This window comes from Natator depressus, chromosome 20, assembly GCF_965152275.1.
Source record: "Natator depressus isolate rNatDep1 chromosome 20, rNatDep2.hap1, whole genome shotgun sequence".
Lineage (NCBI taxonomy): Eukaryota > Metazoa > Chordata > Testudines > Cheloniidae > Natator > Natator depressus.
The window spans coordinates 26,269,087-26,296,344 of NC_134253.1; the positions used below are offsets into that span (position 1 = coordinate 26,269,087).

General features: G+C 63.0%; 1 protein-coding gene across 3 annotated transcripts in view; it reads right to left on the minus strand.

Moving 5' to 3' along the window:
* PDE4A (phosphodiesterase 4A) overlaps positions 1-27,258 on the minus strand; it is a 133,844-nt gene that overhangs the window by 32,167 nt on the left and 74,419 nt on the right. The window contains exon 1 of one of the 3 annotated variants that reach the window (XM_074935516.1): positions 9,226-9,860. The exons of the other annotated variants lie outside the window; for them this stretch is intronic. Coding sequence (XP_074791617.1) covers positions 9,226-9,485 — 260 coding nt within the window. The 5' untranslated portion in view covers positions 9,486-9,860. Of the gene's footprint in view, positions 1-9,225; positions 9,861-27,258 lie in introns of those variants that run through there. 3 annotated transcript variants of the gene reach the window in all.

Genomic DNA, 27,258 nt, shown 5'->3' on the forward strand with positions numbered 1-27,258 from the left:
CCGCCACACCTCTCTGTCCATGCTCTGGTGCAGGCCTGGAGGGGTCAGACGAGAGGATCATGAAGGGCCCCCCTGGCCCTAGAGCCTGTGGATGTCAGGGCCCGGAGCATTTCCTCCCCCTTCCCTTTGCTAACACACACAGCTCTCTGTACACACACAGACACACACAGCTCCCCCTACACACACCCAGCTCTCTGTACACACACAGACACACACAGCTCCCCCTACACACACACAGCTCTCTGTACACACACACACACAGCTCCCCCTACACACACACACACAGCTCTCTGTACACACACACACACAGCTCCCCCTACACACACACAGCTCTCTGTACGCACACAGACACACACAGCTCCCCCTACACACACACAGCTCTCTGTACGCACACAGACACACACAGCTCCCCCTACACACACACAGCTCTCTGTACACACACACACACACAGCTCCCCCTACACACACACAGCTCTCTGTACACACACACACACACACACACACAGCTCCCCCTACAGACACACAGCTCTCTGTACACACACACACACACACACACAGCTGCCCCTACACACACAGAGCTCTCTGTACGCACACAGACACACACAGCTCCCCCTACACACACACAGCTCTCTGTACGCACACAGACACACACACAGCTCCCCCTACACACACACAGCTCTCTGTACGCAAACACACACATACACAGCTCCCCCTACACACACACAGCTCTCTGTACGCAAACACACACACAGCTCCCCCTACACACACACAGCTCTCTGTGCACACACACACACACAGCTCCCCCTACACACACACAGCTCTCTGTACACACACAGACACACACAGCTCCCCCTACACACACACAGATCTCTGTACACACACACACACACACACAGCTCTCTGTACGCACACACACACACACACACAGCTCCCCCTACACACACACAGCTCTCTGTACGCACACACACACACACACAGCTCCCCCTACACACACACAGCTCTCTGTACGCACACACACACACACACAGCTCCCCCTACACACACACAGCTCTCTGTACGCACACACACACACACAGCTCCCCCTACACACACACAGCTCTCTGTACACACACACACACACACAGCTCCCCCTACACACACACAGCTCTCTGTACACACACACACACACACACAGCTCCCCCTACACACACACAGCTCTCTGTACGCACACACACACACACAGCTCCCCCTACACACACAGAGCTACACACAGAGCTCTCTGTACACACACAGAGCTAATACAAAGAGAGCTACACACATACACACAGAGCTCCCTTTACACATACACACACACACCTCCCCCTGCCCCCCCAGCCACACACCCAGCTACACCCACCCAGAGCGCTCCTACAAACACACACCAAGCGCCACCCACCCAGAGCTCCCCCATCCACACACACACACACACACACACACACACACACACACACGTGTCACTAAATTATTACAGAAAGATCTCAGACAAGCCCCACCCAGAGAACACCCCACAGGCTGGGTGCAGGGGTGGGCAGGGCTGTCAGTCCCTCCCTGGGATGATGAGCGTGGCGGGACGGATCCAGGGCACAGCAGAAACACACACACCCTGCCCTCTGCAGGGATTTATTACACCCCGTGCTCAGTGTCAGGGCCCCGACCTGCCTTCAAAAACACCAAACCCTTCAGCCAGTGGGAGTCGGAGACTAGGAGGGGGATTATATGCGTCCACCCCACCCCCTGAAGCTCACACAAAGAGCTGGTTTGACGAAGCAGGACTGTTCTTAATGTTTCCTCTGAATATTGTGGGGGTGCCTCAGTTTCCCCTAGGCAGTTCTTAAGTCTCTAGGGGTGGGGTAAGGGTGTATGGTCGTTGCAGAGCCCTAGAGGGCAGGTGTGTGCAGGGGTCTGGACACAGAGAATGGCCGACACCCTGTTTCCTGGCCACTGATGGCCTGGGCCCTCCCCCCCTGCAAGGTGAGAGCTGAAGGGTTGGAGAACAAAGGAATCAGGTGACCTCCTGGCCCGGGAAAGGAACAAAGCCCAGAGGAGGAGGGGCTGGGGAGAGTTTCAGTTTGGGGCTGGCTGAGACATGGAGTGAAGGGCAGACGTGGTTGTCCGGCTCACTGCCCCCCAAAATGGACCCGGCTGAGGTGTCCTGTTCTCTGCACCTACAAGCTCTGTGTTAGACCATGTTCCTGTCGTCTAATAAACCTTCTGTTTTACTGGCTGGCTGAGAGTCCCGTCTGACTGCGGAGTTGGGGGGCAGGACCCTCTGGCCTGGGCGGACTCGCTGTGGGAAGTGCACGGAGGGGCAGAGGATGCTGAATGCTCCGAGGTCAGACCCAGGAAGGTGGAGCCGGGTGAGCTGTGTGTCCTGAAGACAGGCTGCTCCCAGAAAGGAGACTTCCCCAGGGTCCGGCCTGGCTTCATGGGGAGCAGTTCCAGAGCATCGCCCGGGGACGCCGTGACAGTTGGCCATAAGCTTTCATGGGTAAAAAACACTACAGTGCAAATAAGTGATGGTCCCATAAACACCACCCTATACCAGAAACCTACTGACCGCTACACTTATCTACATGCCTCCAGCTTCCATCCAGGAGACACCACAGGATCCATCGTCTCCAGCCAAGCTCCACGATACAACCGCATTTGCTCCAACCCCTCAGACAGAGGCAAACACCTACAGGATCGCTATCAGGCGTTCTTAAAACTACAGTACCCACCTGGGGAAGTGAAGAAACAGACTGACAGAGCCAGAAGAGTGCCCAGAAGTCACCTACTACAGGGCAGGCCCGACAAAGAAAGTAACAGAACGCCACTAGCCGTCACCTTCAGCCCCCAACTAAAACCTCTCCAGCGCATCATCAGGGATCTACAACCTATCCTGAAGGACGACCCATCACTCTCACACCTTGGGAGACAGGCCAGTCCTCGCCTACAGACAGCCCCCAACCTGAAGCAAATACTCACCAGCAACCACACACCACACAACAGAACACAACCACACACCGCACAACAGAACCACTAACCCAGGAACCTATCATTAGGACACCATCATTGGGCCTAATCACATCAGCCACACCATCAGAGGCTCGTTCACCTGCACATCTACCAAGGTGATCTATGCCATCCTGTGCCAGCAATGCCCCTCTGCCATGTACATTGGCCAGACCGCACAGTCTCTAGGTAAAAGGATAAATGGACACAAATCGGATATGAGGAATGGTAACATACAAAAGCCAGCCGGAGAACACTTCAACCTCCCTGGGCATTCCGTAACAGATTCAGAAGTAGCCAGCCTGCCACAGAAAACCTTGGGAAGCAGACTTCAAGGAGAAACTGCAGAGCTGCGATTCATTTGCAAACTTAACACCGTCAATTTGGGCTTGAATAGGGCCTGGGAGTGGCTGGCTCATTACAAAAGCAACTTATCCGATGAAGTGAGCTGTAGCTCACGAAAGCTCATGCTCAGATAAATTGGTTAGTCTCTAAGGTGCCCCAAGTACTCCTTTTCTTTTTCCCTCCCTTGGTATTGACACCTCCTCACTAACTATTGGGAGTGGCCCACGTCCACCCTGACTGAACTGGCCTTGTCAGCCCTGGTTCTCCACGGTAAAGTAACTCCCTTCTCTTTGTGTGTCAGTGTATCGATGCCTGTATCTGTCATTTGCACTCCCTGCGTCTGAAGAAGGGGGTTTTACCCATGAAAGTTTATGCCCAAATAAATCTGTTAGTCTTTAAGGTGGGACTGTTCTTAATGGTTTCTCTGAATACAGTGGGGGTGCCTCAGTTTCCCCTAGGCAGTTCTTAAGTATCTAGGTGGTGGGATAAGGGGGTGTATGATCATTGCAAAACCCTAGAGGGCAGGGGTCTGCACAGAGAATGGCCGACACCCTGTCTCCTGGCAGCTGATGGACTGGTCCCTTCCTCTGCAAAGGTGCCAATTACCTGGGAGATCTAGCAGGCCACTAGGCCAAACTCAGGGAATGCCTCGGTGCAGCTGGCTGGACAGAGATCAGCACCCCGCCTCACCCCCGACCAGCCCCCACCACTTCGTCCGCCTAGTGCCAAGGACTCTGATAGAAACAGCCCCAGGGCTCTTCGCCTCGGGCCTGGGGAAGAGTCTGTACTTCTCTGGAAGAACGACAGAGGGGAGCACTGGGTCAGTTACAGGCCATGCGGCCCGCAGCCAGGGTGCCTGCCTCCCTCCCGGGGTCCATCCCCCAGGCCCAAAGCTGGAGCAATCAGCAGCTTTGGCAGGGCAAGGCTGGTCCCTCCACACCTCTGAAGCATTGGGACTGACTGAGGAGTGAGGTCTAGTGGTTAGAGCAGTGGCCTGGGAGCCAGGACTCCTGGGTTCTCTCCCGGCTTGGCCACTGAGGCCCCGAATGATGGAGGGGGCGGGACACGAGGCTGGCGGTTTGTTGCATACAGAGACGGCCATTTGCTTGCAGCCAAAACAGCTGCCCCTTATAATGATCCCGTAGCAGACTGCGGGGTGGGGTGGGGGGCTGCTCTGAGATCCCCTGCAGAGACTCCAGGGGTGCAGGGTCACACTGCCCTCTTGTGGGCCAGCTCAGCACTGCAGCGTGTTTGGGCCAGGAAAGGGGACACCGGCAAGCCAGCCGGTGTGACACCGACAGACCCCGGGCGAGGCAGGCGGGCTCGAACCTGGGGCTTCTGGAGCTTCATGCATGAGCCTCTGTGGCATGAGCTAAAAGCCACGTGGCCCTTAGCTCAGGCTGTAGCAGACTCAGTAATCTCTAATGGCCTAGATGGGACAGAGCCCCACCCCCCGGGAGGTGTGGGGGTTACGCTGGGATCAGTCTCTGGACATCCAGCCTGGGATGCCTTCCAACTCCGCCCCCCAGCTTCCCCCTCCCAGAGCTGGGGACAGAACCCAGGAGTCCTGGCTCCCCACCCCTCCTGCTCTAACCACAAGATCCAACCCCTGCCTGCCTCTATCGCCCCAGCCCACGTTCCTGTCAGTGTGGTGGGGAGAAGTGGGGCTGGAACAACCCCACCCTGCAAACCCCTTTCTCTCCCCCCCAAAACCAGGGGAGCTGCACCAGAAAACCCCAGACTGAGACTATCTCAGCAATTAGAGGGTTAATGCCAAGCCCTTGGGCTGCCTGGCGGGGATTTTTACCTGCTGCCTTGAGTGGAAGGCGTAGCTCCCTCAGCTGCCAGCAGCAGTAAGTTGTTATACAGCTTGGCCCCCACAGGGCTCTCCCCCTTCCCGCACTGACTGCGAGAAGAGCCTGGCTGAGCAGCCCAGGGCCTGTGCTCAGCCCTGTCAATGACCCCCCGATGCCCTCCCCCATCTATATAACCGAGACGAATCAGGTCATGATTCGGGTTTTTGGCCCAGGGCCCTGACGGGGTCTCAGGATGGGTTAACCGAGAGTCCAACCTCCCTGCTCCAGCAATGCAATGTAAGCTGTGCCCATGGGGCAACCCCCCAGCAGGGGGTCGCTGAAACCAGCTCAGAAAATGGTTGGAAAAATTAAAACCAGGTCTTGCCTCCCCCCTACACCCCGCACTCCCCAGCAGGCCCTGTCCGGAGCCCCCCAGAGAGCACCAGTGCATCAGACCCCACAGCTCTCCTGGCAGCCCTGAGACTGCAGAAAACCTGGGGCAGGAATTGCCAGCGGCAGGGCGAGGTGGGTTTGCTTCTAACCCTTTCCAGGCCCCACGGGACACCCAGCCCAGGGGTCTGAGGGCAACCAGGCTTCTTCTGCCCCTGGCAGCCGGCTCTGCGATGAAACTGGGCTGCAGAGCGCCCCCTGCAGGGCTGCCTGGCCCAGCCCAGCTTCCCCCTGCTCCTTATCAGCCCCAATCAGCCTGTGCGAGAGTTTCCTGTGCCCGCCAGTGGCCCAGGACATGGTGTTCCCAGGAGGCGGGAGAGGGGCCTGCGGCAGCCAGGACCCAAAGCTGTGCCCAGCTGGGGGGCTGGGCAGCAGGAGCGGTGCCAGGGCCAAGCCCGGTCCCCAACCCCCTGCAGCAGGGGAGCCGAGCGTGGGAATCCAGCTGGGGCCGATACCGAGAAACCCACAGTGGGTGATTCAGCGCAGAGGCATCAAACCACAGACAGAGGGAGCGGGGGGCAGGGGGCGCACAGGCCAGGCCTTGGCACGGGCAGCCCCATGAGAGCTGGGCAGGATCGGGGCCCGCCAGCCTCTCACGAGGAGCCAGCGGCAGCGCTGGGTTCCCGGCAGTGGGAAGCAGGAGCCGCGCTCCGGAGCTGTCACGGCACTCTCAGTTCCCCTGCCTGGCCCAGCGGGCGCGGGAAGATATTTATAGAGGGGCCAGATGCAGACACAGCAGGGACTGATCCCACAGAGCCGCCGTCCTGGGATGCAAGGAGCTGGGACTGGGCCAGAGCCGTGGGCCTGGATCCCTGCCCACCCGCCTGCCTGCCCCGGGCCAGACCAGTGGGCTTGGAACCCCACCCCCACCCCGAGCCAGACCAATGGGCCTGGAACCACCACCCCCGCTCGCCCACCACGGGCCAGACCAATGGGCCTGGAACCACCACCCTCACCCACCCACCCCGGGCCAGACCAATGGGCCTGGAACCACCACCCCCGCCCGCCCACCCCGGGCCAGACCAATGGGCCTGGAACCACCACCCTCACCCACCCACCCCGGGCCAGACCAATGGGCCTGGAACCACCACCCCCGCCCGCCTGCCCCAGACCAGACCAATGGGCCTGGAACCACCACCCTCACCCACCCACCCCGGGCCAGACCAATGGGCCTGGAACCACCACCCCCGCCCGCCTGCCCCAGACCAGACCAATGGGCCTGGAACCACCACCCCCGCCCGCCCGCCCTGGGCCAGACCAATGGGCCTGGAACCACCACCCCCGCCCGCCAGCCCCAGACCAGACCAATGGGCCCATCTAACTTGGTATCTAGCCCTTCCCTGCAGAGAATTTCCTCCTGTTTCCGGCTAGGGTTGTTCTCGGGCCACCTGACCATCAGGCTGGGGCTGGAGGATTTAGTGGTTAGCTGTTATCGTTGGAGTCTCATCTTTAGAGAAGCACAGAAGGGGCTTTAGAGCAACTAGCATCCGGAGGCACAACCCTCCCTCTCTCCCCCACACACTGCAGGGTACAACTGGCCCTCTTGCGCCAGGTGCTGTGCAGGCCCCACCCCCTGAGATCAGGGTCCCCCTCGCGCCGGGCGCTGCACACACCCAGAGGCAGCCCCTGCTCCAAAACGCTCACAATCTAAATAAGGAGGGAGGGGAAAGTGAGGCGCACAGCAGGCAGGGACAGAACCCAGGAGTCCGAGCGGCAGCCCTGGCCCACCCTGTTCATTACGAACGAGAGCTCCCGCTGCCCTGCTCTCTCTGTGCTCCCCGGGGCAGGGGGCTGCAGCCAGAATCCCAATTTCTCTCGGCCCATTGTCCCGGGCCCAGCGCAGGGCCTTGGCCCCACTCAGCTGGGGGGAGGGTGCTTAGCCCAGCTCAGGACCCGATGGAAGGGGGCCAGGCCTCCCACGGCGCAGCCGCCCCGTTTTCCCTTGTTTACATGTTGCTCAACAGCTCCGAGCTGATGCTGTCTCTCCAGCAGCCCTTTTACGGTGCGAGACCCACCCAACGAGCCCCCGAGTCATGTTTTCCTCCTCCGCTGCCCCCCACACCCCTGCCCAGACTGGTCGCGGGCGCTGCTGACCTGAGCCGGCGGGTCAGCCCTAGAGCCGGCGGGGCCGTGAGAGGTCCAGGCAGGCTGCTACGGCACAGGAGGGACACCAGCAAGGGCAGTGCCAACCGAGAGCAATGCCAGGGGCTGCACGACGAGGCAGCCCCTACCCCTGGGAGCTTGCTGTCTCGGGCAGGAGGGGAAACTGAGGTGCAGAACAGGGCAGCCCAGCAGGCTGTGGCAGAGAAGGGGGCAGAGTGCCCGTCTCCAGGTTCTCACCAGACCACACTTCTCCCCAGGTCCCTGGGCTGTTCCTCTGCCCCCAAAGCTCTTCCAGCCGGACCCTCCCCCAGCTCCAGGTGCTGGTGATTTTCTGGCCACTGATCTGTGCCATGAGGGGGCAGGCAAAGGAGCATGAGCAGCTCCCGGGAGCAGCGGAGTGGAGAGAGAGGTCCCAGGCAGATGCTTCCTGCACGGAGCAGGGCCTGTCTGCACCCAGAGCCACGGGGCAGGGCTCAGCAGTGCCAGACATGGGGCAAACGCAGTGCCCACACGCAGGCAATATCTTAGTGGGAGATGAATGGATGCTCGTGGTTAGAGCTGGGGGCAAGGAGGATGCACGCCAGGACTCCTGGGTTCTTTCCCCAGCTCTGGGAGGCAAGTGGGGTCTACTGGATTATAGCAAGAAGCTGGGAGCCAGGACTCCTGTCTTCTAGCCTGGCTCTGGGAGGGGAGTGGGGTCTAGTAGTTAGAATGGGGGCTGGGAGCCTGGACTCCTGGAATTGGCAAGACAAGTGGAGTGGAGTGATTAGACTGGGGGGACCAGCAGTCAGGATTCCTGGGGTCCATCTCTGTTCTATCACTTACTGTGTGATCTGGAGCGAGTGCCTCAGTTTCCCCACAGTCTGGGAACGGGGGATGATGCCCTGCCCCACTAGACATAGAGGCTTCATGGAAGTTAGCAAAGTGCTGGGAGCGACTGACAGGGGACGACAAACCCCTAAACCCCGTCCTAGCTGCCCTGCAGACCCACCGGGGGTGCTGCACTCACTCTGCCAGACGCCACAGGGGCCTTCGGCTAATGCCGTCACAGAGCGCTTCCTTGCTATGGCCAGGGCAAGAACCCAGGAGTCCTGGCTCCCAGCCCCTCCATCCCAGCCTAACCACTAGACCAGGGGGGGATGCTGCAGTGGTCCAGAGACAGCAGCTCTTGGGGACCCCCCCCCAGCCGCTCTGGGTGCATATCCATGCCCTACAGTAGGGTGGGGGCTGCCGTGATCCGGTCCAGCCGCACCAACCACCCAGCCTGCCAGCCTTGGCAGAGGGGCACTGGAGACCCAGCCGGTGTCCCTCGCGGGCAGGGCTGGGTGTTGTACGGGGGGCTCTCCCTGCCAGAGCCCAGGCTGCCCCACTCTGCTCTCCCGGGCCTGGGAGGCACACTGGCAGTGCCGCTGGGGGTGTGATGTGCCCAGGCCTGGGGGTGTGAAGGCAGGAGGGCGTGCTGGAGCACTGACCCCCGGGCTAGCAGGGGAGGGTTCACAGCCAGCTGCCCGCTGCTTACCAGCCTTTCAACTTGCGGTGATGCTCCTGAATGCTCCTGTTCACCCGCAGCCTCGTCAGGAAGGTAGGCGAGTTGTTGGGGAAGAAGACGGGGGAGTGGGGGGGCCTGAAGGCCGAGCCTGACTTGGGCCGGGACTGGGGGCCACCGGAGGCACCAGGGGAGCTGGGCAGAAACGTCTCGTCGTCCTGTCTGCTCAGCAGCTCCAGCTCGGGGATCCGGGGCAAGCTTCTCCTCTTCCTCTCCTGTGCCATGGCCGCCATGCCCAACCCCCGGGGGGACCCCAAGTCACACCCTGCTGTGTCTGCCAAGCTCCGGGTCTCGCAGGGCACAGGCTGGGCAGAGGAGGGCAGCCGTGCCAAAGCGGTTCTGGCAGAGACGCTGGCAGGTCAGAGACACCCGGCTGGCACCGGGGCAGCACCAGGGCTCGGTGCCTTCGCCACGCGCCTGCCGGTGCGATTGGGGTGGCAACACGGTTCAGTTGTCAGCGTGCCCTTGGCAGTGCCCTCCTGGTGCCACGCTGGCCCGGGGCAGCTACCGCTCTGGGAAGCAAATGGCTGCCAAAGTTTCTAGCCACTCGGCTGCTCCTGGACTCTGGAAGTGTCTTGCAGGGGGGGTCTTGGTGCAGTGGGTGCCCCCGGATCTGGGGTTGTGAGGTGCCCCCGAAAGGCCCCCCCACCCCGTCAGACGCCCTTCCTCGCCAGCGGGGAGGGCAGGTTCCTCCAGCCCTGCCCAGCTCGTGGCTTTACCCTCCTTCCGCTCTCTCCGAGTGCAGCAGGAACAGGAAAGCCCGGCCCGGGCTCCGCCAAGCCCCAGAGCTCAGCGCCCAGCCGACCGGCTCCCGGACCCTCAGCCGGGGAGAGGGGGCCGGCCCCTGCCCGACTTCCCTCCCCTCCCAGCACAAACGCCGCAGCCACTCAGGGGCAGGCACCCGGGCTGCTTCCCAACCCCCTGCGGGAGGGCTGGGATTGTGGGTAAGGGGCAGGGCTAGCAGCCGAGGGATCCAGCTTCCCTTCCCAGCTCAGCCACTGATTCCCTCCCGCCCTAGGGAGAGCCCGTTGCTGCTCCGTGCCTCAGTTTCCCCAGGGGCGGGGTAAGAGCACTCCCCTTGGTTAGAGCACAGCCTGCTTCGGGGCAGGAGCCCCAGCCCCTGCTGACGGGGGACACCTGGCTTCTAGTCCCAGCTCCGCAGGATGGCCTTGGCCAAGTCCTTGTCCCACTTGGTGCCTCAGTTTCTCCTTGCACCCCTTGTCTGTTTCGACTGTGAGCTTTTGAGGGCAGGGGCTGTGTCCAGACTGTACTCAGTGCAATGTCTGCTCTCCGCTGCTAACCCCTTTGCTTACCCCGGAACCCCAGCCCCTGCTCTCCCACAGTACAGAGCCACTCCAGTCCCGGCCCCCCTCAGCCCCACGGGCCTCTCCACCTCCTGTCCTGTCTCATCTGCCTCACACCTCCCAGCCCACTGGACGGGCTGGTCACAGGCACTGCCAGCCCAGCCCCTCCTCCTGCACCAGCCCCTCTCCAGCGCCAGCCCAGCCCCCCCACTGCCAGCCCAGCCCCCCTCCAGCGCCAGCCCAGCCCCTCCAGTGCCAGCCCAGGCCCTCCTCCTGCGACAGCCCAGCCCCTCCTCCTGCGCCAGCCCAGCCCCTCTCCTGCGCCAGCCCAGCCCCTCCAGTGCCAGCCCAGCCCCTCCTCCTGCGCCAGCCCAGCCCCTCCTCCTGTGCCAGCCCAGCACCTCCTCCTGCGCCAGCCCAGCCCCTCTCCAGCGCCAGCCCAGCCCCTCCAGTGCCAGCCCAGCCCCTCCTCCTGCGCCAGCCCAGCCCCTCTCCAGTGCCAGCCCAGCCCCTCCTCCTGTGCCAGCCCAGCACCTCCTCCTGCGCCAGCCCAGCCCCTCCAGTGCCAGCCCAGCCCCCCTCCAGCACCAGCCCAGCCCCCCTCCAGCGCCAGTCCAGTCCCTCCTCCTGCGCCAGCCCAGCCCCTCCAGTGCCAGCCCAGCCCCTCCTCCTGCGCCAGCCCAGCCCCTCTCCAGCGCCAGCCCAGCCCCTCTAGTGCCAGCCCAGCCCCTCTCCAGCGCCAGCCCAGCCCTTCCTCCTGCGCCAGCCCAGCCCCTCTCCAGCGCCAGCCCAGCCCCTCTCCAGTGCCAGCCCAGCCCCCCTCCAGTGCCAGCCCAGACCCTCTCCAGCGCCAGCCCAGCCCCTCCAGCGCCAGCCCAGCCCCTCCTCCTGCGCCAGCCCAGCCCCTCTCCAGCGCCAGCCCAGCCCCTCCTCCTGCACCAGCCCCTCTCCAGCGCCAGCCCAGCCCCTCCTCCTGCGCCAGCTCAGCCCCTCACCAGCGCCAGCCCAGCCCCTCTCAAGTGCCAGCCCAGCCCCTCTCCAGCGCCAGCCCAGCCCCCCTCCAGCGCCAGCCCAGCCCCTCCAGTGCCAGCCCAGCCCCTCCTCCTGCGCCAGCCCAGCCCCCCTCCAGTGCCAGCCCAGCCCCCCTCCAGCGCCAGCCCAGCCCCTCCAGTGCCAGCCCAGCCCCTCTCCTGCTCCAGCCCAGCCCCCCTCCAGCGCCAGCCCAGCCCCTCTCCAGTGCCAGCCCATCGCCTCTCCAGCACCAGCCCAGCCCCTCCAGTGCCAGCCCAGCCCCTCCTCCTGCACCAGCCCAGCCCCTCTCCTGCACCAGCCCAGCCCCCCTCCAGCGCCAGCCCAGCCCCTCCTCCTGCACCAGCCCCTCTCCAGTGCCAGCCCAGCCCCTCCTCCTGCGCCAGCCCCTCTCCAGCACCAGCCCAGCCCCCCTCCAACACCAGCCCAGCCCCTCCTCCTGCGCCAGCCCAGCCCCTCTCCAGCGCCAGCCCAGCCCCATGCATGCCACAAACACTGCTCTGCCTATCTCTGCCGACCTCTTCCAGCTACAGCTCATAGCCAGTCTGGCACCCTCCCCCCGGCCCACCAGCCACGCTCCTCTGGAAACCCCGAGACCACACTCCTCGCTCAGGCAGTGCGTCCTTTGGAGGGTCCAGCTCAGCCCCTCCAGCGGCCTGGGGCCTGCATCCCCTGCTCTTCTCCCTCTGCACCGGGTCTCCGGGCAAGCACACCCACAACCCAATTCACCCACCAGCTCTCTGCTCACGCCCCACAGCTGACTGTCACCAATGTGTGGGGCTGCGAGGGACCGAGGGGTCACCTAGTCCAGCCCCCAGTGCTGACCCAGGGCCAAGCAAACACCGAGTACCCCTGACAGGGGTGTGGCCACCTGCTCTTAACCCCCGCAGTGACGGGGATCCCACAACCGCCCCGGGAGCCTGGCCCACAGCGTCACCGCCCTGAGCGTTGGATTGTTTCCCTGGATCTCTAACGAACCCTCCCCGGCTGCAGACAGAGCCCCGGACTCCTTGTCCTGCCCCAGTGGCCCTGGAGAACAGCCCCTCTCCCTCCCCCAGCCCTGCGCGTGTGAGGCCTGTTCTCAGGGCCCCCCCAGGCTTCTCCTCTCCGGACCGAACAGGCCCAGGGTTTGTAACGTTCCTCGCACGCGGGTTGGCTGAACCTTCGCTCGGTCCGGCCGCTCTCCTCCGGGCGCTCTCCAGCGTGTGTTAGAATCACAACACATTGAGATACAAGGCCAGAGCCAACAGTCATAACGTCACCTACACAAATGACACACGCAGACAGCGTCCTCATACCCAGCAACTCACAACCGCTTCATAGACCCCGCCCTGGACCTCCTTTGTACAAGATTTGGTGCAACTACAGGACCTTGGTTGCAACAACGATCTATACGGTCCCAGTTCACGTCAATAACGTCACACCCTTCCCAAGTGCAGGACTCTGCACTGGTCTTCATTGAATTTCAGCTTGTTGATCTCAGACCAATTCTCCAGTTTGTCGCGGTCGTTTTGAATCCCAAACCTGCCTCCCGAGTGCTCCCAGCCCCTCCCACCCGGGTGTCATCCGCCCATTTCTAAGCGCACTCTGCACTCCGCGATCCACGTTGTTACTGAACACATTGGATAGTCCCAGACCTGACCCCTGCGGGATCCCCTGGAAATGCCCCCCCCAGTCTGACAGTGCCCCATTGAGCACTACGCTGGGTGTTCGCTCTCTCAGCCCGTTGTCCCCCATGTTACAGTCACTGCCCCTAGCCCCCATTCCCCTGCTTTGCTCATGGGAAGTCAGGTGGGCCTGTCACAAGCCCGTGGGAAGGGGAAATCTATCCGCTGCCCCCCACAGGCCAGGCGCCCAGTCGAAGGAGGTGGTTTGGCAGGGTTGGCTCTTGACCAAGCCGTGCTGGCTGTTCCTCCTAACCCCACCATTCTCCTGGTGCTGGCAGTCCCATTGTTTAGTCATTTGGTCCAGGATCTTTCCAGCTCTCGGAGTCAGGCCGACCGGTCTGCTGTGCCCGGATTCTGCGTTAAGTGCTCTGTTTGCCCTTCTCCCGTCCCGGGAGTCTCGCAGAGCAGCGCGAAGGGCTCCAAGACGGCTTCAGCCAGTTCCTTACGTGTCCTGTGACTTTCCACAGGCCCTGCCAACTCAAACACAGCCATCTAATTGAAATCTGCTGTGGCCAGTTCCTTCCCGGCTGGCTCCCCCTCCCCTCCGGACCTGGCCCAAGGCCAAAGGCAAAGCTCAGCCCCTCCCTCCGGCATCCCCCCTGGGTGTCTAGCCACCAGCTCCAAGCCGCCTCTCCCCAGACCACCCTGCTCTGCCCTTTCTCAGACCCTGGGACAGCGCCAGCGCCTGCCTGTCACCTGGGCATCACCTTCGACTCGCCCTCCCAGCCAGGCTCCAGCTCTTACCCGTTCTGTCCTGGTGACCGCACGCCGATCTGGCCTCCCCCCCCAGGGAACAGCCCCCCCCGGGGCAGAGCAATGGTCCCTCTAGCCCAGGGTCCTGTCTGAACGGACCAGGGCAGTTACTGAGCGATCCATCCTGGCGGCCACTCCCAACTTCCAGCAGAGAAGGTAAAACTCTGGCCCAGGCTCTGATCAGCTCAGTTCTGCAGCAGCCTTCGCTGTGGCCTGGCCAGACGCAGTCCTGCCCCGCTCAGCTCCGTGCCGAATGCAGCTGCAGAGACCATTCTCCCAGCCGCTCCCCTCCTCTGCATCCCTCCATCGCCTCCCTTCTCTCTGCATCCCTCCACCGGCCCCCTCCTCTGCATCCCTCCACCGGCCCCCTCCTCTGCATCCCTCCACTGGCCCCCTCCTCTGCCTGCCTCCACCAGCCCCCTCCTCTGCATCCCTCCACTGGCCCCCTTCTCTCTGCATCCCTCCACCGGCCCCCTCCTCTGCATCCCTCCACCAGCCCCCTCCTCTGCATCCCTCCATCGCCTCCCTTCTCTCTGCATCCCTCCACCGGCCCCCTCCTCTGCATCCCTCCACCGGCCCCCTCCTCTGCATCCCTCCACCAGCCCCCTCCTCTGCATCCCTCCACTGGCCCCCTCCTCTGCATCCCTCCACCGGCCCCCTTCTCTCTGCATCCCTCCACTGGCCCCCTCCTCTGCATCCCTCCACCGGCCCCCTCCTCTGCATCCCTCCACTGGCCCCCTCCTCTGCCTGCCTCCACCGGCCCCCTCCTCTGCATCCCTCCACTGGCCCCCTTCTCTCTGCATCCCTCCACCTGCCCCCTCCTCTGCATCCCTCCATCGCCTCCCTTCTCTCTGCATCCCTCCACCTGCCCCCTCCTCTGCATCCCTCCATCGCCTCCCTTCTCTCTGCATCCCTCCACCGGCCCCCTCCTCTGCATCCCTCCACCTGCCCCCTCCTCTGCATCCCTCCATCACCTCCCTTCTCTCTGCATCCCTCCACCAGCCCCCTTCTCTCTGCATCCCTCCACCGGCCCCCTCCTCTGCCTGCCTCCACCAGCCCCCTCCTCTGCATCCCTCCATCACCTCCCTTCTCTCTGCATCCCTCCACCGGCCCCCTCCTCTGCATCCCTCCACCTGCCCCCTCCTCTGCATCCCTCCACCAGCCCCCTTCTCTCTGCATCCCTCCACCGGCCCCCTCCTCTGCATCCCTCCATCACCTCCCTTGTCTCTGCATCCCTCCATCACCTCCCTTCTCTCTGCATCCCTCCACCAGCACCCTTCTCTCTGCATCCCTCCACCAGCCCCCTTCTCTCTGCATCCCTCCACCGGCCCCCTCCTCTGCATCCCTCCATCACCTCCCTTGTCTCTGCATCCCTCCATCACCTCCCTTCTCTCTGCATCCCTCCACCAGCACCCTTCTCTCTGCATCCCTCCACCGGCCCCCTCCTCTGCATCCCTCCACCAGCCCCCTCCTCTGCATCCCTCCACCAGCCCCCTTCTCTCTGCATCCCTCCACCGGCCCCCTCCTCTGCATCCCTCCATCACCTCCCTTCTCTCTGCATCCCTCCATCACCTCCCTTCTCTCTGCATCCCTCCACCAGCCCCCTTCTCTCTGCATCCCTCCACCGGCCCCCTCCTCTGCATCCCTCCACCAGCCCCCTTCTCTCTGCATCCCTCCACCAGCCCCCTTCTCTCTGCATCCCTCCACCAGCCCCCTCCTCTGCATCCCTCCACCGGCCCCCTCCTCTGCATCCCTCCATCACCTCCCTTCTCTCTTCATCCCTCCACCAGCCCCCTTCTCTCTGCATCCCTCCACCAGCCCCCTCCTCTGCATCCCTCCACCTGCCCCCTCCTCTGCATCCCTCCATCACCTCCCTTCTCTCTGCATCCCTCCACCGGCCCCCTCCTCTGCATCCCTCCACCTGCCCCCTCCTCTGCATCCCTCCATCACCTCCCTTCTCTCTGCATCCCTCCACCAGCCCCCTCCTCTGCATCCCTCCACCTGCCCCCTCCTCTGCATCCCTCCATCACCTCCCTTCTCTCTGCATCCCTCCATCACCTCCCTTCTCTCTGCATCCCTCCACTGGCCCCCTTCTCTCTGCATCCCTCCACTGGTCCCCTCCTCTGCATCTCTCCATCACCTCCCTTCTCTCTGCATCCCTCCACCGGCCCCCTCCTCTGCATCCCTCCACCAGCCCCCTTCTCTCTGCATCCCTCCACCGGCCCCCTTCTCTCTGCATCCCTCCACCGGCCCCCTCCTCTGCATCCCTCCACCTGCCCCCTCCTCTGCATCCCTCCATCACCTCCCTTCTCTCTGCATCCCTCCATCACCTCCCTTCTCTCTGCATCCCTCCACCGGCCCCCTTCTCTCTGCATCCCTCCACCAGCCCCCTCCTCTGCATCCCTCCACTGGCCCCCTCCTCTGCATCCCTCCACCGGCCCCCTTCTCAGAGGCAGAGCCGGGGGCTGAGCAGTGACCCCCCCCCGGCACATTGGAAAGGGGCGCCTGTAGCTCCAGCCCCGGAGTCGGTGCCTAGACAAGGAGCCGCACGTTAACGTCTAAAGAGCCGCACGTGGCCCCGGAGCCCCAGGCTGGCCCCCCCTGGGCTAGTGCATCACACACCAGCTGCTGGGCTTCGCTGTAAGGCCACGGATGCCCTAACCCCACCCTGCTGAGCATCTCTCACTCCCCACTGCGACCTCAGCTCCCGGCTCCAGTCGGTCCCTGATCCCAGCCTCCAGCCCCCGCTGGGGACGTTTCCAAACTGGCCCCTTGGTGCTTCCCCTCCCCCGGCCCCGCACCCAGCTCCTGCAAATCCCTCCTGAGAACCCTGCTCTGCCAGGAGGCTGAGAAAACCCCTGAGAAGGGTCCGGCTGCTGGGGGGCTGGGCCCATGGCCCGTCACGCTGGGCAGGGCTGCCCACTGTCCCCTTGGGCTGCCCGCCTGCCTGTGTCCAGCTGCTGTCTCCCGTCTGATACCAGGACTGGCAGCTCTGTGGGACAGGGCCCAGCTTTTTGGTCTGTGTCTGTGGCTACGAGAAAACCGGTGAGGTCAGCGAGCTCACACCCGGAGCTGGGCAGCAGCTTCTCGGGCAGGAGCCCGGGAAAGGGGCAGTGGTGAGGCAGGGACCCACCATGCAGCCACGGGCAACGGGCCCTTGGCCTGGAGGAAACACAGGTGCCTGGCAGCGCAAATCCAGAATGGGAGCTTGAGCTGGGAGGCAAGCAGGGCTCTGGTTATAGCCAGGGGCTGGAGGCCAGGACTCCTGGGTTCTATCCCCAGCTCTGGGAGGGGAGTGGGGTCTAGCAGTTAGAGCAGGGGAGGCTGGGAGCCAGGACTCCTGGGTTCTATTTCTGCCTCTGGATGGGAGCGATGACACCTGCCCAGGATCGTCCCTTTTTAGAGGTAACTGTCCCGGATGAAATGGTTCGGACGTCCCAGTTACTTGCCGCCGAGGTGGCCGCCCGAATGACACTGTGGGTGCGCTCTGCGAGACGCTGGCCCTGCTGCCGTACCAGCCCTGGGGACAGGGGGGACTGGGGGTCCCCCCACATCCCGGTCCTGGCACCCAAATCCGCAGACATGGAAGAAAGGGAACAAAACTCACCAGTGTTTCACTGAGCCGTTGCTGCCATCTACTGGCCGCTGCCTGGCTCTGTGCTGACGGTCAGACAGCGGCCAAGGTGGGGGCACCTGCTCCTGCCCCCCTGCCCTACCCTGCCTCTGCCTGGCACCCGGCGGAAGGGCAGGACCCAGAGAGCATCAGCCCCCCACTAACCATGGCGCGGGGACGTGCGACGTGCATTATTCCCATGGCTAGAGCGTCAGGGCCCCCGCTGTGCTGCTGGGGAACAGTGAGTTAGAGCAAGTGGGGCAGGGAGTCAGGACTCGGGTGGGTCCCGTCCCGGACTCATCAGGCAGAGGGGGAACTGAACTGGGGTCTCCCGCACCCTGGGAGTGCCCCAACCACTGGGCTAGCGGTTAGGCCGCCACCGTCCCGGCCCTGGGCATTTTGGGTGGAGTTAGGTGCGCGGTGCCCCGAGTGAGACAGCCACCCCCCCGCACATCTTCACCGCTCGCAGGGGGGCTGGGCGGCCGGCACCTCGCGGGAGGCAGCCGTCCGCATGCCCGGAGGCTGAAACCTCGGTGCCCAGGGAGCTGTTATTGCAAACACTGAGGTGCTGACGGGGGTTTGTGGATCGCCGTGGGGCCTAACCCGGGGATTCAGGCATGAACTCTCTTTGTGGCCCGAGCACCTGAGGGGAATAGGGAGCCCTGGCTCTTCCGGGGAGCCGGGAAAGGTCTTACAGGAGCCAACGGCAGGAAGACGGAGCAAGGCAAACTCAGGCTGGGCGCAGGTGCCAGTTTTCAAGAGGCAGGTGACTAACAACTGGGACACGTTACAAGGGTGGAGCAGGATTCTCCATCACTAGCCAGTCTCTAAATCCAGGCTGGGAGCTCCGCTCTAGTTCAATCAGGGAGGAATCTGGGGCTGTGGGGTCAGACGAGGGGGTCCCCGGGGTCCCCTCTGGCCTGACACCCTAGGAACTGCACTGCCGACGTCTCTCAGACGCTCCCCTCCTCTCAGTACGGTGCCGGTCGCAGCTTCAGTCCTGAGCCGCCCACGGGGCTCGGGCGTGACCAGCGCAAACAGAGGGAGCAAAGCGCCGGATCACTCCTCACGCCAAGGCCACAGCAGAGGCTCGGGGGCTAATAAGGGCAGCTCAGGCACTGGGGGAAGACGGAGAGGCCCCTGCTGTAAGCACGGCAGCAAGCTCAGGGAAGGGGGTTCTAGAAAATCAGTGGCCTCCCTGCCCGTGCCTTACTCCAATCATCGGCGACTAATCTGCGCTCGTTACCACTGTCTCTGAGTTACTGTCGGGGGGGCTCCGAGGGATGGGGAAAGGAAGCCAGGACCCAGCGGTGTGAGTTAAGCCATGAGGAGACAGAGGTCAAGGGCTCCAGGGCCAGTTTTGCACAAGGGTCCGTGCGTGCTGATGGCATGTGTGGGATTGCAGGGGCCGCGAGTGAAAACGCAGGCCCGGCAGTGCATGCTCAGAGATCTAGGGGAGGGGACCACCCGGGAGCTGTGGAGCTGCTGTAAGGACCAGCCGGGAGCAGCCAGGGGCAAGGCACAGTGCCTTCTGCTGGCCCTACAGAGCCTGGGGATTCTGCCCCATATTCCTGGGCACCTTCTCTGGGTGCCTGGTCTGCTAATGAGCTATGGGCCCAGCCGGTCTCGAGCACTCCTGGGACAGCAAGCGCTGCTGCAAGCCAGCCCCTGTATTCGAGCCCCCGGGAGCTGAGCTCTCTGCTGGTCAATTGGGCAGGGTCAGAGAAGCGCCCCGAGGCCGCTCCAGGATCCGACACCGGCCCTGGAGCGACGGGCTCCTGGGGAACAGAACATGGTCGCAGGGTGCGCACACCACCCAAAGGCTGCAAGCTGAAGCCAGCCAAACGCCGACTGAGAGAAGGGAGGGTCGCGAACCGGGCTGTGGTGGAGTCAGCAGCCCTGGCCAACGAGCGCAGGGCAGCCCCAGGGCCTGCTCTGCAGCGGGGCAGGATTCCTGAGCAGCACCGCGTGGGACTAACGCCCGGGAGTCTGCCGCCCAAAGCAGGGCTTTCAGCACCGGAGCAGCCTGGTCACCCGGCTGCCTGCCGTCCGCTCAGCCCCGGCACGTAACCCCACCCAGCTCCACAGCCGGGGCCTCCCTTTTCACATTCCCCGCAGTGCCGAGGGCCGGTCGATACTGGGGAACGCGCTGTTCTCTGCCTGCTGGGAGGGGAAGCAGGTCTGGGGCACGCAGCAGAGCGAGGGCCTCACTGGCAAGGCTGCACTGTGCCATACTTGGCAATTAATGCACTAGGCTCTAATTACCATTGTTCTGGCTGCTCATGGGGAACAGGTGCTGCCTTTGGTCCCCCTTATCCAGCCTGGGAGGGGGCCCTTGGGAGTTGGTACCGCGGCTCAGAGAGCTGGGCTGGAGCTAACCCCACTGTTTGTAAGGCTGTATGGCTGGAAGGGAGGCAGCGTGGGGGCTCCGACCCTCGTCCCTCCCATCCCAGGGGCTCACAGCGCTCCCCATGGGCCCAGAGACATCATCAACTCCACTTGACGGGGAAACTGAGGGGCAGGGAAAGGTTAAGTGATTCACCCAAGGTCAGGGCTGGGAAGAGAACCCAGGAGTTCTGATTCCTGTTTCCACTAGCGAGTACTCCTCCCCAGAGCCAGGGAGAGAACCCAGGAGTCCTGACCCTTAGCCCCTCCCTTCTCTAAGTCACTGGACCCCACTCCCAGCTCATTGCCCCTCGTTCTGACTGCTGCTGGCATATCCCTTTGGCACAGGACGGACTGGCTTGCCAAGGTACATGGGGGCGGGGCTCGTCAGTGCCTGGCACGGAGACTTTCCCTGCCAGCCCCAGGGCTGCGAGGGCGTGATGCCAGCGGCTCAGCAGCGGTGCTCTTCGCCTCGATCTCGCCGGCTGGGCTGCCTTTCGAACGAGGCTTCAAACCAAGCCGATTTTTCCTTCCCAGGCCAGCTGCCCTGGGCCTTTCTGCTGGGGAGCCCCTGAAATCTCAGCTCTGGCCACCCACTGCCCTGCCTGCCACCTGGCGCGTGGGGCTGGGGTCCAACAGCTGGCTTCTTTCTTGGCACTAGCTGGAGGTGCCCACACCCCTGAGGTGGCAGGGCCGGGCCAGGACCGACCGACCCTTTGCCCTGCCTCAGCCCGTTCTTCATTGCAGGTTTTGGGACGTCTCTCAGGGCCGTTCCCTGGCGCTGGCCCCAGTGGGAAGCAGGGGAAGGGGTCAGCACACGTCCTATAAGACGCTTCTTCCCAGCCCCTGCAGGGCTCCCTGCACCGCCCCCACCCCCACGCAACTAGACTGCTCCCCACCATTGCGTGTGAAGACACGTTCCAGCTTCTCTCCACACGTGGCTTGTGGCATGGCTCTGAGCAGCTAAACCCACCGGCAAGCTGCAGGAAAAGAGCCTGTCAAAGGCCCCAGTTGACATCAGGGCCCCATCGTGCCAGGTGCTGCACGGACCCTGACCGAGATCACAGCCCTGCCCAGACCTTGACTGTAATGCTTCTAACACAAAGGCCCCTTGTGAGGATGTGAGGCAGCAGGGAGGGGGGAGTGTTGACCTGGGAATGTGCCCTGGGGGGTGGGAGACCTGAGAGCCTGTCACCTGAGCCAGGAGGGGGAGGGGGGGGTAACACCTCTGCCCGGGAATGTGGACAGAGGCGGCAGGAGGGAGCCTGCTGGGGGGGTTTAGTTTCAGTTTGGGGCTGGGTGGAGGAACGCAGGGAACCCCAGGGCTGGGGTCTGAGCTCCCTGCTCCCCCAGAAGGACTTGACTGAGGGGTCCTGGGTGTACCCCCAAGCTCTGTTTTGGACTGTGTTCCTGTTGTCCAATAAACCCTCTGTGTTACTGGCTGGCTGAGAGTCTCAGTGAATCCCAGGAAGAGGGGTGCAGGGCCTGGACTCCCCCACACTCCGTGACACCCCTGCACTAGCACCGATTCCTTCCCTTGTGAAAGTTCCCACAGGGCCTATCTCGGGGGGGGAATCCGCAGCCGGCTGGTCCCAATGGGGCTGCTGCCGACGGTGCTTTTCCCCGGTCCCCACACCCCCTCCCCTGCGGCGCCCTCCCCGGGCTCTGTTCCAACAGCTCCAGGCGTCACATGTCCCGGGGACATCCTGCACGTCTCACGTCTGCTCCCCGCTGATTGCCCGCTCCAGCCCTGCTGAGAGACGGATGCAGCGAGACCCGGCGCACCCCTGTGGTTCACTGCTCCACAGCAGCTGGCTGTGCTGGGGACCCAGATGGGGCCTGATCCTCCGTCACCCCGCTCCTGGGCTTCATGCCCCCTTTGCCCTGGGGTCAATGAGAGCCACCTCAGGGCTGCTCTACCTCATGCTGCATGCCCCACAGGGAGCAGTGAATAGCCACAGTGCCCATGCTCCCAGCCCCTGGCCATGCCGCAATCCACCCTCCCCCTTATGGCAGCTCCACACCTGCCAGGGAGGCCCCTGCTCGGAGGGGAATGCCAGGGCTGTCCCCCGCCACGTTAAGGCCCCTTTACGCCACCCCAGAGACGCACAAAGGGGCCTGAGGGTCACTGAGAACCAGCCCCACCAACTGCACTAGTCTCCTCACAGCTGGCAGCTGTACCAGAGCTCCCCTCCCCTGCCAGCTGGAGCCAACCCCTGCGATGGGATGAACGAGAGCGTCCAGCTAACGGGACCCACGCCCCCCATTCTGCTGCTGCTCATGGCCTTGCTGGCCAGCAGCCGACCCGGGGGAGACTGGCTGTAGGTGAGACAAAAAGAAGGGGGCCAATATTTTCAAGGGAGATATATTATTAGTAATGTGGTAGCACATAAGGAACCCAACTTAGATTGGGCCCTTGTTGTGTGTGGCACTGCACGGACAGGGCTGGGATCTGGGCAGCGCCCGGCGCGCCAGGGCCCTGATCTCGGCCGGGGTCTGTATCTGTTACTCTACCACATGTAATAATAAGCACATCGATTCGAGAGATAAACTGAGCGTGAGGGCGATTCAAGGGGAAGGAGAAACCAGCCCCATGACGTGCTGTCCTCCCAGCAGCCAGCCAGGTGCCCTGGGCTCCAGCTCCCCGGCAGGTGCTGCAGACAAGCCCCTGGGAGCTTGCCCAGAGCACTGGCCCAGCTCTGCGTCCCTAGAGGCAGCTGCTGGGATTTGACCCACGTTGCTGAGACCCTGTGCCCCAGCCCAGGAGCTGAACCCCACAGCGGTCCCAGCCTCTGCCCCAGTGTTTGCTGGGCCCTGGGGGGCGGGGAGGGCGGGGGGCTGCTGGCCCAGGGAGGAGGAAAAGCCACAGCCAGTAATTGAGCAGATACACAAAGTAAAACCCACAGCCCAGCAGTGCCCGAAGGGCGGGAGGTGGGGAATAAACTGGGGCCTCTCCCATCGCCACCTCCATGGGTGGGGAAACCAAGGCACAGAGGGGAGGGCCCCTGGCGAGACGGTGCAGGGCATCTGCAAGGGGATTAGCTGCACTGTGCCCACCCCTCGTCATTAGCTCCACCTGGACTGAGCGTGCCACCGGCTGCGGGATCCGGCAGGGTGTGGACTGACAGCCTGGAAGTGCAGGGCAATGGGGATCCAGGCCCCCTGGGGGGGCACTGATACCCGTGCAAAGGCAGCCTGCGACACACGGCACCGTGCTTGGCATGTGGCTCCCGCTGCCGGCCGCCAGGGGGCGCTCTGAGCAAGGCAGGTGCAGGCTGCTGGGCCCTGATCCAGGCGAGGGGAGTCAGGGCCATGCCGCAATGATACTGCGAGGAAACGGGCCAGAACCGGCGCCAGATCCCACCCCCGCCCCACCCTGCCAGCTGCGGCAGCGGGTGGAGCTCCCGATCCCCCGCCAGCCCCTTCTGGCTGCACCTCTCCCAGCGTGTGCGGCGGGGACCCCTCTGGGTGCCAGAGCGCTGCTGGCAAACTGGAAGTGCTGGAAACAGAAGCCGGCACTGGATCTCGGTGCCCGCCCCCAAGGGGTTGAGGCGGGGCGTGTGCACGAGCAGAGTCTCTCTCTAGCCAGATGCCCTGGGAGTCCCTCCCATGTGGGGGTGGCAGGGCCCGCATCGCCGCTCCTAACGGCCTTGTGACGCAGCCCCCGAGGCCCCTGCCCTGGCCCCGCTCTCAGAGCACGCCAGCTGCCGGCTCACCCCCACCGGTGCCTGCTGCGCCAGCCTGGCCCAAGCACACCTCTGTTGTGAACTGGGTGGGGCTCAGCATGCGCTGGGGAAGGGCGGGAACAGGACCCACTGGTTTCCTGGAGGCTTGGAGGTGCCAGGGTTGCTGACGGGCACTGGGTTACTGCAGGGTTCGCATGGGCTCAGCATCTGAGGGTGTCCATGTAAGCTGCACGTCGGCCTTCTGCACGGGGGTGGATCTCACCCTGGGATGAACCTACCCCACTGCTGCCCCACTCCGGCCACCTCCCCCGGACCCTGCCCTACCTCCCCGGGTATCTCGGAGAGCTCCCGGGAGGAAGCTGAGCAACCAGCTAGTTTATCCGGACGAGTGGGGCAAGTCCATTGTGCCACACGCTACCTGGAGCCAGCATGGGCTGGCAGGTGGGGCCCCGGCTGTGACCCAGGGGACAGGGGTCTAGCCCCACGGTGCCTTGGACAAGTCTCTGCCCCCATTCCCTGTCGCTGGCCCCCCTCTCCACACGTGAGCACTGTAGCCCTGCGACAGGTGGAGTGCACACAGCTCTGGGAAAGTCCCTGGTGTTACACTGCGGGGTAATGCTGGCAGACACGGCCGCACCCCGGGCTATCGCATCCCAGCTCCCAGCTTTGCAGAGGTGATCCTGGGCAGCCCTGTGACCATTGCCCCTGGCGGTGACTTGCGCCCGGCAGGGCCCCTAATGCCCGGGCTGTGTCCGCCCTGCAAAGGAGGGTGTTTGTACCCAGTCCCGAGAGAAGACAAGGCACTTCCATGGAGCTAGCCAGGGTCGCCCCTGGGCTTGGCCACCACCAGCTCCATGCAGACACAGGGACGCCACACGCAGTCTGCCAAAACCAGCACAAGGCCAGGTGCCAGGAAGAGCAATCAGACGCATCCCAGGCTCCGGTGACGGGGCCCAGCCGGGCACATGGCTAGAAGCAGTAGGTTAGCTGCTCGGGGGGTGGAAATTGTCCCTTCCTGGAAACTGCCAATTAGCAAAATGCTTTATCGCAGCATCGTCCAATGGCAGGTTGAATTTATGGCCTGTTATAACCTCAGCTCATGCCAGGAGGGGCGGGTAGAACCCGGGGGCCCAGGTGCTGTTAAGGGGTTTGCCTTGAAAACATCATTCCCGGAAAAAAACAGTCTCTAAATAACTGCGGTGCTAAAGCATTCCTGACCCCCAGGGACCGCTCTGCCTGGCTTTGCAAAATACCATCTCATTAGAGCCAGCTTTACAGAACAGCTAATTGTTATTAATTACAGTAGAACCAAGAGAGCTCCGCTGAGACCTGACTGTGCTTAGCACTGCACAAACACATAGTACGACACACATCCTGCTCCAAGGAGCTCGAAATCTGTACAGATAGGGGAAACTGAGGCACAGAGCCTTGCCCAAGGTCACAGGTAGAGCTGGGAATAGAACCCAAGTCTCCTGAGTCTCAAACTGGTGCGCTATCCACTGGACAACACAGCCTGCTAGCTGTAGGCCACACCCACTCGGCATTAGACCCTTTGCTGTATCCATTCTGCAGGTATTTTGTCCAGCGCCCACACTTTCCGGAACAGCTGATGCAGCCCAATGCTCTCTGGTTCCAAGCACCTTTAAACAGCTCAAGTGGGACACCATCAGGTCCCATGTCCACTCAGAAATGGTTGGGTGGCCTTTCGTACTTCCTCGAGCGACGCCGGATCAGCCTTCGCCCCGGACCAGCAGCCGTGCGGTTTGCCAGGCCACGTGGCTCTGGCCAGGCGTCAGCTGGAGTGTGGTTCAGTGTGCTTTCCTAACGCGTCCTCCCCCCGTCAGGACCTGCTCCGAGGACAGGCAGGAAGAGCTGTCTGGTTTCACGCTGGGGATGTGAGAAGGCAGCTGTGGCTGCCAGCCAGGTGCATGGCAGCTCTGTGGGCAGGACAGGTTGCTGTGCCCTGCTTCACCGGCCAGGGCGTTGGATCGCATGGTCACACTTTGCCCGGGCTTGGGAAATGCCTCTCAGTCACTGATGCTCTCGGACACCCCCTGCTTGCGTGCCCCTGCCTTTGCGCTCATGTATCGACAGCCTCTTCAGGAAGCCGAGGTTTCTCGTACGATTGTCTGAAGCCGGCTCTCCCAGCGGTGGTGTGACACAGCGGGACATACACTGCTCCAGGCGGTCTCCAGGGTGTGCGATGGGGAGCCGCGGTTACAGCATGCATCTCACGGCTTCAGCAGGCTCCTGGGACAGACGCAGGACTCTGCACTGGGGGTGGCTGCCCAGCTTGCGAGAAGCTGGGAAACGCACAGAGCTGAGTGAGGACCAGGCCATGGTCTGTTTGCTGATGCATCTGCGCTGTGAGAGTTCACTACAGAGCGAGTTCTGGGGAGGAGGTGGCCGATTTCACGATTTGAAATCCAGGCCCGGTGAGGGTTCCTGGGGCCCCGGAACCAGGAGCCCAGGACAGACAAGCCCTCAGCAGCACAGTGTCAAAGGCCAGGAAACGGGCTCACCCGGGGAGCCCCAGCCAAAGGCACCTTGCACGGTTTCACGCCCAGGGCGATCAGAGCCGAGTCTTCCGCTAGGGGCTGTGGGCTCCCGCAGGCGTGGTGCCTGCTACCAAGATCAAACTTTTCTGCTGCCCTCCATGGCCCCGGCATCCAGCCATGGCTCATCCACCTTCACCACCACTGGGGAACTTGGCTCTTGTCCATGGGGTCTGTTACCCTGATCCCGAGCCTTCCTCAGACGCTACCGACGGGGTCAGACGGCCCCAAGGCTCGTGTGGGCAGGGATGACCGAACCCTGAAGTCCAGCAGCTGTCACCGCCACTACCCGCTACCACCAGGGGTCGGCACGCTGAGTTTGGGCTGACCCCCAAGATGTACCGGAGAAGGTTCCGGAGTCAGCCAAGCTAAAGAGGACTGCTCCCTAAGAAGCCAGGCAAGACTCTGGGGGAGCCTCCTCTCTGGGAGCAGCCTGTCTGCGGGACAAGAAGCTTCGAACTTCCTGGGTCTGACCTCGGAGCATTCAGCATCCCCTGCCCCATTGTGCACTTCCCACAGCGAGTCTGCCCAGGCGGGGTCCTGGGGAAGCCAGAGGGTCCTGCCCCCCAACTCCGCAGTCAGACGGGACTCTCAGCCAGCCAGTAAAACAGAAGGTTTATTAGACGACAGGAACATGGTCTAAAACAGAGCTTGTAGGTGCAGAGAACAGGACTCCTCAGCCGGGTCCGTCTTGGGGGGCAGGGAGGCCAGACAACCACGTCTGCCCTTCACTCCATGTCTCCAGCCACCTCCAAACTGAAACGCCCTCCAGCCCCCCCTCCTCTGGGCTTTGTCCCTTTCCCGGGCACCGGATTCCTTTGTTCTCCAACCCTTTAGCTCTCACCTTGCAGGGGGGAAGGGCCCAGGCTATCAGTGACCAGGAGACAGAGTGTTGCCATTTATGTACCCTGGCCCTTTGCTCTGCAACAATTACACCCCTGCCTTATCCCGACACCTAGAGACTTAAGAACTGCCTAGGGGAAACTGAGGCACCCCTACAGTATTCAGAGGAAA